Source organism: Bombina bombina, chromosome 1 (genome assembly GCF_027579735.1).
Source record: "Bombina bombina isolate aBomBom1 chromosome 1, aBomBom1.pri, whole genome shotgun sequence".
In the NCBI taxonomy this organism is placed as follows: domain Eukaryota; kingdom Metazoa; phylum Chordata; class Amphibia; order Anura; family Bombinatoridae; genus Bombina; species Bombina bombina.
In genome coordinates, this window is record NC_069499.1 from 293,852,703 (window position 1) to 293,866,715 (window position 14,013).

The following is a 14,013-nucleotide window of genomic DNA, read 5'->3' on the forward strand; positions in this document are numbered from 1 at the left end:
GCTACAGATTGCATCAAATTTCTATGTGATTATCAGGGGCATTATGGTTTATGTATAAATAAACAAAAGCTAGGCCTCTAATTAATCAGTGATTGCTCTATACTAAGTACAGTGCAGTAACGAAGACTTGCGTGCGTTTATGTTAATGTGAGCAGGAAATAAATAACGTTCTAGGAGGGAAATAAGTGTAAATATGGGAAAGTTATAAAAGAACATTTTATACAGTGTTTTATGAGTTCGCATGCTGCGTATAACATTTCTGCATAGCTAAATGTTAGTTATCTGCAATTAGCAGTTTATGTTTAACTCCAATGATCTAATATAGTCTTCAGAGCAATTATATATAACCTGTCTGCTGACTTAAATACCACTGTTTAATAAAGGTTGGTATGTTATGAACCTGCCTGAGTATTTCTGTATACAAATTAAATAGTTATATTTGAATATAAACAAGTGGATAGACTTGTTGTGACAAATAGCTGTTTTTCAAAACATGAAGGTCGATTGTAAATAACTTAAAACATATTTGTAATAAAACACTATTGCTCCTATTCTAATATACTTACGTGCAAAAAACATTGTATGCAAGCTCAGGGGGATTTTTATGCTTTTTATTTTTTTATTATTACAATAAGCTCAAAGAAACACTGTTTATAACGTTTTGATTATCATATTTCAGCTGCGTATGAGCTTTATGGTTTAATAGTGTGATATAAGCTGTTTTTGAATAACTTTTTTTGCACATGCTCAGTTAGCATATTAAAAAGGTGTCTAAACAGCCTAGAAATAAAATTACCAGCAGAGTTTTGAGAGGTCAAGGCTGCAGAATAAGACAATTAAATTCAAATGAAATTAAGTAATTAAATGGTAACAGGAGTGTTAGCATATTCTGAATGCTTTTAAAAAGCATTTGAAAGGTGGGTCATTAGTGCATTTTTAATTAAGGTTTTGAAAGAAAAAGGCAGCACATAACTGCAGTGCATAAAATACGGATAATTAATTAATAGGAGCTATCACATCATACAGACTTATTATGTTGTCAATATATTTAATTAATGGAAATAAACACTGCTACTGGAACATCATGACAACATATACCTGTTTTTGATAGCAACCTCCTGTATCGAATGGCAGCCTCTCTTTAAATGCCAATATCACAAACTAACAAAAGGGGAAGTGAATGAAGGAAGACACTTTTATACCTATAATTTACTAAACGCTATACAGTGGCTGCAGAACCATTTCACAACATCATTTAAACTATCTAAACAATAGATTCAGTCAATTCTCATAAATGATGTCATTTTTGCTTTCTGTACTTATAAGATTTATAAGATTTAGTCTAAATGGTCTGATAAGCTAAGTTATGATCTGGTTAGTACTTCCAGAGCACACATGGATATCTTATACATATATTGCAGCTTATTATAACAATGGGTTGTTCTCACTATAGCAGAGGAGTTGTTATACATGGTAAGGAAAGTAATCCAGTGCTGGTAGTGACTTTTATAAAACGTTTACACATGGAGCACACAAATATTAGTTTATTGAGCACTAACACTGCTCAAGTTAAAGCAATAGTACTTTTATTTTTGCTTGAGCGTAAGGCCAGGGCGCGCTAACATCTGGATGTCAGACAGCGCAGGTGCACTAATAGACTTCTATAGGGGAGTGCTGAAAATCTCCATTGCTTCAGCACTTAGCTAAAGGTGCACTAAGGCTTGTAGGCCTTTAAATGTATGATATTAAAGGGATATTCCAGCCAAAATTGGAAACCACATGGGTGTATTTCGGTATTGAACATAAGCAATTTTGTAATATACATGCATTAGCAAAAATGCTTCTAATAAAAGCTATAGCTGTTTCAAAAGTATATTTAAAGTGCCAGTAAACCTAGAAAATAATGTTATATAATTCTGCACATAGTGCAGAATTATATAACATTATATTAGTGCTAGCTTTATATAGCATAATATAGCCGGGGATTTTTTTTAAAAAAAGAGGGTTTTTCAGACCCGCCCTCTGACAGCGGGAGCGAGCTACATTGAGTGTAATGGCGCGGTCAGGCCGGGCTGTGACTAGACAGCTGCCCAGATGCGCTCTGAGGGAAAACCAGACCTGCTCAGTAGAGCACAGAGGGCGGGTCTGAAAAACCCTCTTTTTTTAAAAAAAATCCCCGGCAATATTATGTTACATAAAGCTAGCACTAATATAATGTTATATAATTCTGCACATAGTGCAGAATTATATAACATTATTTTCTAGGTTTACTGGCACTTTAAGTATGCACCGTGCACCAGCATTTTATAAACAACACTTGTTTGGCTAGCCTAAGGTGCTTGTACCATCTGGTAATGACTCAATTTGTTAATTGCTGACATGATACAAGTCCCACTGATGATGTGAGCAGCTGCATTTTTTTAAAATGTGAATGCAGTGAAAATATCTAGCTATGCTTCACATGCACATGCTGAGAATAATGTTGACACTAAACCAGTTATAACTCTTAATAGAAGCATTTTTGCCAATACATGTATATTGCAAATACAGTATGTTTCTATTCAAAGATGCAATAAATCTATGTACATTTATATTTTGACTGGAATGTCCCTTTAAGGTTGGCACTTAAAATGTTAAGAATGTTATGAGAGTTTTTTTTCCACATGTAGGGATGGAAGAAAGTATTGGATGTTTAGCCATAGGATAGCCTCATTCTTACCCCATGTAAAAGAAAATTAAAATTACAAACATATACACCTTTAAGCCCTTCCCAGGCTAACACCTTGTCATACACCATATCCCTTCAAATCATTGTTAAAACATTTATTTCAATTTAAAAAAGCAACAACTATATTTTATATTTATCATGTGTGTATATAAACTTTACTTCAGGTCTCTAAGAGCGCTAAATTCTCTTTCTTGCCACCTGTGGATGGGTGTTGAGACAAATATTTAGGGAGCTTAAGATTGCCTGGGAAACAAATAAAGATATTAGAAGGATTAACTACACTTACAGGGAAGACTAAATATGTATTTTTCTATTTTTTTTTTGGCAAAGCCTATTTCTACATTTGATTCTATGCTCTTGCCTACTCCCTTTTTCACCTGCCTTGACCTGGTATCACATCTTTACAGAAGTTGCCATACTGGGGTAATCTCAATGTGGACAATTTAAACACAAATGATTCTCCTGTTGAGTTACACAGTTATTTATATTGTATCTGTACCAGTGATATACTGACATAAGTGGCATCCTATGATTCTACCAGACCAAGCCCACATAACCATAAACCCTAACTGTGACCTCCAGCAAATCTGTCCCTAACCATATTGTCCTCCAATTGCAATTACTTAACTCTAACAGCAAACAACCCCATCATAATTAACTTCTTACCACCTGAGCACCTACCATAAAATCACCCCTTAGCTCACCAACAGGGACCATTCCTGGCCTTAGCTTTCCATAATTGTTACTAACACTGACTCCAGCTTCTATTTATACCATATCATCAACTTCTACATAGCTTCCTCATTGTAACGTCCCATCAATGAAGGAATCTCCCTATAATATAATTCTAGCATAATCACCATCACCTAAGGGACCAACACCACATGTCCCCCCAGCACAACAACCCCTGTTTCCCAAGTGATTGCTTATAGGGATGTTCTAGGCTTTTGTTATAGTTTGTAGTTTACATTATAACCTTTATACAAAGCAAATACACACTTTAGTTTGCTATACAAACTTGTGGTAAGTACCTCATTATAAAGCATGTCATGGGTATACCCAAAAGTTTATCTTCCATTAGACATTTTCATTCTCTTATTCCTAGATGACACCAGTTTGTTCATTTTCTCCATATAAGACATTTATGTTTGTGGCTTAATGTCTTATTTTGTATATCAGTAACTAGCTTTTCTATTTCAGGAAAAACAAAAATGACATCAGCAAATTGATCTTTAAGAGTGGAGACTTCCAGATGTCACCATATGCAGAGTACCCAAAGACCCAAAGATCATCTGAATGGGGACGCGAGGCAATAGAGATGCAGGAAAATGGAAGCACAAAAAACCTTCTCCAGATGACTGATGTGTATTATTCCGTAAGTGCTTAAGTGTAGCATTTGATGTATCCTCACACATTGTACATACCCACAGTGCATATATGGGGATTCCATATGTGATACCACATGAACACGACATTCAGTGACTACATTGCACACTTTGTTGAAAAAAAAAATACATACTGATACTTTTTTCTGTGAGTTACTCACACAAGTTATTTTGTTCTTTTCATCAAAATAATCATTTTTGTTAAAATAAATACCCATACCTGAAATGCAAAAATAATATATTTTTGTGCAATTTCCAGGACATTGTAAACAACAGCATATTATAGGATTGTCATAATTTAAGAGCGGTTCCCCAACCTGTCTCTCCTGCATCTTCCCATTAAAAGCAAGACATTATATTGTAATGTGTTTCTCCCTCACGTCCATGAACCTCTATAGCAAGATACAGAGCTCTTAAGCTAAAATTTGCCTTTATAATTTATATTTGAACTCACAATACTGACTTCATAGACTTAAACGTCTTAGATAATCTCGCCATAGCTTTAAATCATCAAGCTATTTATAATTCCACAGTCTTCTATTTGTAGGGTAAGGTGCGCATGACAGAGGTTAGAGTTACATTTATAAATGGTGGTTTGAAGATTACCTAGGTCACAATATTTCATAGCAAGGAAACAATGGGCTAGATTATAAGTCGCACGCTAACGTTAAAATGGGCACGATATTGCAATATCGCAACCACACTAACTTGCGTGTTTCAAGTTGAAAGCAAACACGCAATGCCAAGTGCAATCTAAATTTGTGCTTCTTGGTCGAGCGGACATGATTTGCTACAGCAAATCATATCTGCTCAACATTGCTAAATGCCGACAGCATACTCTGTTCGCATTTATCATTGCACAAAGATTTCTAGTGAAATACTTATGCAATTCCGCTCCCTGCTCACTGTCGGCCAATCTTATGACCGCTATTTCTTAAAGGGACATGATACCCAAATGTATTGTTGGGTAAAAATTCTGTAAAAAGCTGACTAGAAAAAAATCACCTGAACATCTCTATATAAAAAAAGAAAGATATTTTACCTTAAACTGTCCTAAGTATTCACAGCCCACTGTAAAGAACTTTAAGCAGCAAATCAGTATGCCTGTCCTGGGGCTCGCAAGGAAGCGTGCCTCATGCACACTCATGTTATTTCCCTATTCAGTTTAAGAAAGTTTACTATGAAATCTCATGAGATCACAGTAACACAACTCATGACCTCAGCATTGCTGATGCTGATTGGCTGCTGTTCATTTCTTACGTTTTTTTGTGTTTTTTTTTACCTGCAGCTGGCAGTAACTGAAAGATAACTTTTTACAGAACACTTACTCTAATGAGCTGAGGAAATTGTGAGGTAAAATATCTTCATTTTTTACATAGAGATGTTCAGGTGATATTTTCCTGTCAGCTTCTTACAGTTATACTGCATCACTTTCAAGTGATTTATCATATAAGTATTATGTCACTTTAACTTCCATTTCAGGCTCAGACTCCCAAGCAGCATTCGCTGCTTCATAATTGGAGCCCCTCGTGTAAAGGGTTAGAGTTAACAATAAATGTGCACCAAACACAACATAAATAAATTTAAATAAAATGTTACACTCATATATACACTATCTAATAAAATTATTCATATAAATATTAATACATTTTTTTATAAGGGTTAAAAGGTATATTGTATATGACATATGTTTGAATGGAAAGGGCTATATTGTATGTGTGTATGTATGTATGTGTATATATATATATATATATTTTATATAAACACAACAAAGGGCTCGTACTCTCTGGTCTTTAAGTGAATCAAACAAAGTTTGTCTGAGGAAGGGGAGAGTCATCTCTTAAACGTCACATTAAACTCTGATTCACTTAAAGACCAGAAAGTGCAAGCCCTTTGTTGTGATTTGGATACTGCAACCTGGCAGTTGATTTATTAAGTAAGAGTGCACTTCCTAGCTGAATTTATATATATATACAGTATTTATATATACAGTATATATATATATATATATAAAGCATTACTGGGCTAATTGTAACTGCACCCAGGTGGTAAATCGCCATAGAACAGGCTAAGGGGGATATTTATCAAAGCCTCAACTATGCTGCATTCGCCGGCACCAATACTCTTGCCTAACATCGCGGCCGCGGACCTGAATACGATCTCCATATTTATAAAAAAAAGCTGGCAAAAAGCCACGCACCAAGTACGGGGCGATGAGCATCGGACTGTTGTCAACTATTAGTCATCGATCTCGCTGCTATTCGGCTTTTTACCAACCTTATTTATACCCTGTCACTAAACGCCGCCACTATACTAAAATGTTTAACCCCTATCCCGCCGCTCCCGGACCCCGCCACAACTTTAATAAAGTTATTAACCCCTATACCGCCGCTCCCTGACACCGCCGCAACCTAAATAAAATTTATTAACCCTTATCCCACCGCTCCTGGACCCCGCCGCCACTAAATAAACGAATTAACCCCTAAATCACTACCATTAACTAAACCTATTAACCCCTAAACCGCAAGCCCCCCACATCGCCATAAACTAAATTAAGCTATTAACCCCTAAATCTAACAACCCGCTAACTTTACATTAAAATTACAACATCCCTATCTTAAAATAAGTTTAAACTTACCTGTATAATTAAAAGAAACTATATTAAACTATTAATTAACCTACCCTAACTATTATACTAAAATTACATTAAACTAGCAATTAAATTAACTATATTACATATTAAAAAACCCTAACCCTACTCAAATTATTTAAATCTACTATTACAAATTGCTAAATTACAAAAAAATAAACGCTAAGTTACAAACCCCCCCACTAAATTACGAAAAAAAAACAAAACACAGTATCAAAAATAAAAACAATCAGCCAATAGGATTGAGCTCTCATCCTATTGGCTGATTGGAACAGCCAATAGGATGAGAGCTGCTCAAATCCTATTGGCTGATTGGAACAGACAATAGAATTTTAGCAGCTCTAATACTATTGGCTGATTTGATCCTTTCAGCCAATAGGAATGCAAGGGACGCAATCTTGGATGACGTCACTTGCATTCAAGTTCAAGTTTAATGTGGCGACCGTATTGACAGAATCTAGGTGGTAAATCGCCATAGAACAGGCAAACAATGGTATTGAGTTGGTTGTTCGTTCCTGTGAGTGCGCTTCTCTCTGTGTGTATGTATATTTATATATATATATATATATATATATGTCTAAATATGCATATATATATACACACATGTAAACACATATACACACACATATATATAAATATATAGAGATAGATATATACATACATACATTCTTTGGAGCCATTTCCACTCCAATACCTTGAAACATGAATAATATTTTTATTCAATTTAATATTTTATAATGGGCCAAATTACAAGTGGCGTGCTATTTAGCACTTTCGCTTAAGCATTAACACTGAGGGAAGTAAAGATTTTGTGTGCGCGGGTTACAAGTTGAAGGTGAAGCTTTTGAGCACAAGCGAAACCCAATGTGCTCTAATTTCAGGACTGCACTAACTTCTTCTCCCCATAGACTTTAATAGAGAATGCAGAAGAAAAAAATCTAACAATTATCACTTGAGTGCTAACCCAACAGAAATTAATATTTCACATTCCAATGTTCTTCACATACAGGAAAATTTTATTTTATTTTAAATGCATCACATACAGGAAAATTTTATTTTATTTTAAATGCATATTTATATATATATTACATTAACATTATCAGATATATATAGAAATATATAATTAAAAATAAAAATAATATTATTTTCTATGTGAAGAACATTGGAATGTAAAATATGCGTAACGCGCTTTGGGTTATGTGGTTTAGGCCTAATGCAGTGCCGGGTTAATGCACATGAAGAATTAGTTATCTTAAGATGTGTTATGTAAATATAAAATATTGAAAAAAATATTAATTTGAGGAATTTTGCCTATTGTAGATACCATTCTGTTGCAGCTCTGATGTTGTTGTTGTTGGCAAAAATGTTGTGTCTATGGTGACATTGTCGCCATTGTGACATGTTGGTTGTGATATGGAGTTCACTATATCGCTGTAGCCACAGCATTTTTGTAGGCAATGTAGCTTTTGGAGCAAAGCTCCTGTTTAACCCTTGGAAGCATAGTGAGTTAAAGTTTAACCCTAACCCAAACCTTAACACAATGTCACCAGACTCACTTTCCAATGAGATCTTCAATCCTGGCATTCTTCCTACTAGCTGTTATGGTCAAGATTTCTACCCTTAATATTCTTACTAAAATGCCATATAACATATATAGGGGCATATTTATCAAGTTCCGTATGGAGCTTGATGCCCCGTGTTTCTTGCGAGCCTGCAGGCTCGCCAGAAACAGCAGTTATGAAGCAGCGGTCACAAAGACCGCTGCTCCATAACCTGTCCATCTGCTCTGAGCAGGCGGACACACATCGCCGGAAATCAACCCGATCGAATACGATCGGGTTGATTGACACCCTCCTGCTGGCGGCCGATTGGCCGCTAATCTGCAGGGGGCGGCGTTGCACCAGCAGCTCTTGTGAGTTGCTGGTGCAATGCTGAATACGGCGAGCGTATTGCTCACGGTATTCAGCGAGGTCTGGCGGACCTGATCCACAGTGTCGGATCAGGTCCGCCAGACCATGATAACTAGAGGCCATAGCTTCAATCTACACTGAACCGGGATAAGTTCAGCAAACATACCGAAATCTTTGAAGAACCAACTATTTAAAGTTAACGTTAAACCTATATTTTTCCCTTATCTAAAATAGGCATTAATAATGTGTCTAAAAGGTTGATAAATGGATGTTTTTGTGGTGAAAAAATACATGTTTGATCTTATGATTGTGGGTTGTGTCATTTTTCACCAATGAATCTGTGTGAATATTCCTTATTAGCCAATGAACCCCTGTCCTACAGTACACTTCCAAATAAATAGCTTTACCATAAACTTTCCATGCAAAAAATGTTTTTAACATCTTTAAATTGTGTTATTTGTATGTCTTGATCTGCATCGACAATGAGGCATTATTTATTATGTTTTTCATTTGCATTTCTAGTATTTGTTTTATATAAATGACCTAAATTTTATTTATTTCTATTTTATAGCCAGGATTACGGAATACAGAGCTTGAAAGGAACGGGCTTTATCCTTACACAGGGTTGCCTGGCTCACGACACTCCTGCATCTACCCTGGACAGTACAACCCTTCATTCATTGGCGAAGAGAACAGGAGAAGAGACTATTTTTAGATGCTATTTTACAGTACTTTTGTTTCCCTGTTGAATATAAATATCCTGCAGCGATGAGCAGCTGTAAAACAAGCAATTCTTCCATAAACCGGAGCACTTTGAACTCAATAACTAACATTTTATTTATTGGAGCAGCAAAGGTCTAAATTTCCTTCTGTTGTTTCCAAAAATATACCAGTGTTTTGTTACCAGGAGTGCACTGCCCTCGGACAGGTTGCAAAAACTGATGTATTTTAAGGTCAAACCCTTTAAAACCACTTTGAATACCAGAATGGACATGAACAATTTTGCCTCAAGTTTGTACTGGGTTTGTCCAAATGTAATAAGTTTCATTTTGACTAAAGACTTAAAGCTGCCAAACAAGAACAAGCAAATGTCGCAGCTGTATCACTTTTAGTTTTATTTTTGTGTAATTCCTGTGCTGTTTTTGTTCCAGACACGGATGTGTGAATGTAACCAATAAGGAAATTAATGTCAGCATAGCTTAGACATTCATTATGCGGGAGTGTTTTCCATCAATGTAGCATAGATTATAATGCTGTTTTCTCATGGTCTGATTCCGTGATAACAAAAGTGCCGTCCAATCGTCCGAATCGCTGGGCAGCATTTTATAATAATTTATTGTTTATTTGTGTGCCGTTGAAGAAGCCTAATCACAGACTGGAGTTTTAGTTTTAACAAATCTGGAGTCTTTAAAAAACATGGACATAGTTTTTTTGCCTTTACCTTTATGTATCTAGAGCAGGGGTGACCCAACTATAGGTCACATGTAGGCCTCTTGCCTTCTGCACTAGTTGTTGCGCCCCCAAGGATAAAGCGGAATTAGGAATGAGTGCAGTAGTTTTTGTGACCCCAGAAAAAAGAAAAATGTGTACTTTGTAGACTTCTGTTTAGTGGACAAACAAGGTGCCCACAACTCAAGAGAGCCCTCTGGAGGAGAAAACAGCTCTTAGAGGGAACTGTGAAATCTACCTAAATCTGTCCCTGTTTTTTGGAAATATTATTATTTGTGTGCTTCATAAAAGGGTCACACAACCCTATTTTTGTCTTTCATGATTCAGACAGAGCATGCAATATTTAACAACTTTCTAAATGACTTTGATTATCAAATTTTCTTCGTTCCATTGGTATCAGAAGCGTGCACGTGTCGGGAGCACTATATGGCAGCAGTTTTGCAAGAATGTTATCCTTTTTGCAAGAGCACTACTTCCTGCCACGAAGTGCTACAGACACCTACCTAGGTATCTCTTCAACAAAGAATAACATGGGAACAAAGCATATTTGATCATAAAAGTAAAATGGAAACTTTTTTAAAATTGTATGTTCTGTCTAACTCACTAAAGAAATTTTTGGGCTTCTAAAATATTGATTTGGGGCCCCCATGTGTTTAAAAGTTGGTCATCACTGCTCTAGAGTATAGTCCCTATAAATGGCCTCCCATAACCAAAAGGACTTTTATTTATAACATATACAACTGGCAAAGCCTGTCTAGGAATTAAGTTATATAATCCCCATAAAGCATATGCCAGCATTATGCAGATCAGATATCAGGTGCCTAAAACCCAGCTATCACTAGGTGCCCGTACCTTCTGCTATGGGACGGATTAATGCCAAAACAGGACCCTATCTTGCAGCTCGTTCACCTTATAAATGTAGCAATTACTTAGATGTAGGATTGTTATTTTTTTTTATAATCCAGACAATATCTCTATAAACCACACATACTGTAATAATGTTTGTTAAATGTATAATGTGAAGCTAGAGGGACTGGTAATCTTAATCCAACACATCTGATCTGCTAGTGATGGGCTAAATGTATTTCTTTCTGCAATAGGGTGGAAAGACCAGTTCTATGTAGTGGATTTCAGCCAAACAATGGTCACTTCTGCTAATCTACACTGCATAACTTTATCTAACTGCAATTAACCACTTCACTACCCTTGTTCTTTTTGCAGGGCTCATCTCTAAAGCTTAATGTATTACAGCTAAACTGCAGTGTCACTAAAACGCCAGTGATATTTTATTTATATGGTTGCTGTGTATTTGTAGAATACTGCTTTTTTTAAAACAATCAAAAGTTATATATTTTAATGTCCAGAATATAAAATGTATTTATTTGTTGGCAGTAGTGTAATGCACAACAAACACACACACACTGTAGCTCTTAATAAAAATGAAGAGATGTAGCCAAAACACAGTATTTGCAAGGCATTGTCACTGCACCCAAACAGTTGTCACGCTGTGAGCATTGTGTTATCCGCTTCGTTGGCGCCAGGCCCAGCTTAATGCTGCTTTTACTATTCCTTAGCAAAGTGTCGCTGCTCCGTCATGCTCTTCAATGGTATCATTGTTATATTATTTGAAATTTCACTAATGCATCTGCTAAAGCAAATGTCTGTTTTTAGAAATGGGATTATTTTTCTACTTTACCCTGTGGAATTATGTCTGGCGTTCTAGTCAGTTTCTTATTGAAGATTTAATAAAATATACTAAAATGATGGTCTTGTGTTTATTTCATCATGATAATGAGTAATGGAGCTTCACAAAAAGCAAAAATATGGAACAACAATACGTAAGCAGTTGTTTGTTTTTTGGTTCAGTATTGCAGAGAAGAAGTGCATTATGGGAGGATTTGAGGAGTTCTTTTATCCGTCCAATACACAATTCTTACATCGAAAATGTTAAAGGGACACTGTACCCAAATTTTTTCTTTCGTGATTCAGATAGAGCATGACATTTTAAGCAACTCTCTAATTTACTCCTATTATCAAATTGTCTTCATCCTCTTGGAATCTTTATTTGAAATGCAAGAATGTAAGTTTAGATGCCGGCCCATTTTTGGTGAACAACCTAGGTTGTCCTTGGTGATTGGTGGATAAATTCATCCACCAATTAAAAACTGCTGTCCAGAGCCTGAACCAAGAAAAAAGCTTAGATGCCTTCTTTTTTATATAAAGATAGCAAGAGAATGAAGAAAAATTGATAATATGAGTAAATTAGAAAGTTGCTTAAAATTGCATGCTGTAGATTGCATGCTGGTTCTAGGAAGATCCGGTAGGAGGAGTTCAGGTGCAAAGGCAGGCTGACACCTGTTCTACATCTCCTAATGAGCTATTGGCAGCAGCAAGGCGTGCTCAACACCTCAGTCCTGGGGCGGCTTATTCAAGCAATTTGTAATCAGCTACCGGTTCTCCCAAAGTGCTAAACTACCGCACTTAAAATTTGCAGATGGGGTATATGGTCTGAATTCAAAACACCAAGAGATGCAAGTATTTGCTGCAGATTTTACCCCTATCTTTATCCTGGCAAAAAGAGAAAAAGAGAAATAAAATAAAAGTGGCAGCGCTACCTGAAAGACCTGAGCTCTCCTGGTAGAGCAGCAGGCAGGAAGGAACTTTTCTTTCTCTAAAACTCAGATTTGAAAATAAAAATATAAGCCAGCAGTGGCAAATTTATCTGATCAGTGGACCTGCTACATTAAAGTTTAAATACTGGCATACTGGAGCGGCACAGCCAATCTGAGGCGTAGTGGTGTGGTCTTGGATTCCCGTGCCTGAGAGGTCTGGAGGGGGGCGGCTTGAGACGATCTGCTGTGGCCACAACCGGGGGAGCACCAGACTGAGTGGCTCCTAACTTACCTTCTTCCTGCCCTCCTTGACGTCCCGGCACCTTGACCGGCGGAGGGATACCTCTCTGAGTTCCGGAGACTGCTTGCTGGAAGACACAGTCGGCTGCTGTGGGCCTCACAGCATGGCTGGCGCGGAGTGAGAAGAGGCTCTGCTGGAGACTTTGGTTTGTTCCTCTCTGGGTGTTTGGGATGTCCTATATCTGAGGTGCGAAGTTGCTTCGCTGCTGTTGGGGAGCCTTCTGCGGAGAGGCCTTGGCTGGAGGTGCTTGTTTGTTCTCCTTGTCTCTGAGGAAAGGGCCGGGGGCCCGGTCACACAGCCTATCACAGTATCTGACTTTTCTCTCCCCACCGATGCTGCGTGGAGAGTTATTAAGTCAGTAAGTTTTCCTAAGGAATCTGCATAAAGTGTGAACCAGCGAAGACACTCTCCAAACCTCACGAACCAGGGACAGGTATTCATGTTATGCTCCAGAACGGTGTTCTTATTTATTTTATAATACATATCTGACTCTTGCTAGAACTGCCTCAGAAAAACTCTGATTATATACTATTTGCCACTAAAAATTTAACAAAAATTCATGTACAGACAAATGTTTGGTTTGATATAACTCAGTTAAACAGTCAAACTAAAAGAGGCATATCTCTGTAAAATTGCACTATTGCAGTAAGATTGGTTTTTCATTTTTTTTTTTTTTTTCATTCTCTGTGCTCTTTTTTTTTTTTTTTTTTTTTTGGCTCTCTGATTTCTGCCCTTTTTTTTTTTTTTTAACTAAATATGGTTTAAGAGGGTGGATAAAAATAATAGGAGAGGTGTTCATTATCCAGTCCCCCCCCTTAAAAATTGGGACATAAGGGCCTTACAGAAAATAAAGCAGTAAAATAACCTTGTTGGTAAAATCAACTACATAATTGTGTAAAGATGAATATAACATGTATGCAATAGAACTGTGTTTTTTTACCTTTTGCTTTGAATAGGTACCTGCTGTATTTTACCTGG

General features: G+C 36.7%; 1 protein-coding gene across 2 annotated transcripts in view; it reads left to right on the plus strand.

Moving 5' to 3' along the window:
- The window catches only part of HEG1 (heart development protein with EGF like domains 1), a 151,900-nt gene extending 140,014 nt beyond the window's left edge, over nucleotides 1-11,886 (plus strand). Inside the window, exons 12-13 of one of the 2 annotated variants that reach the window (XM_053698057.1) lie at nucleotides 3,929-4,103; nucleotides 9,245-11,886. In XM_053698057.1, coding sequence (XP_053554032.1) covers nucleotides 3,929-4,103; nucleotides 9,245-9,388 — 319 coding nt within the window. In that variant the 3' untranslated portion in view covers nucleotides 9,389-11,886. Of the gene's footprint in view, nucleotides 1-3,928; nucleotides 4,104-9,244 lie in introns of those variants that run through there. The other variant, XM_053698058.1, reaches the window with a different exon arrangement.
- Nucleotides 11,887-14,013: the final 2,127 nt, after the last annotated feature.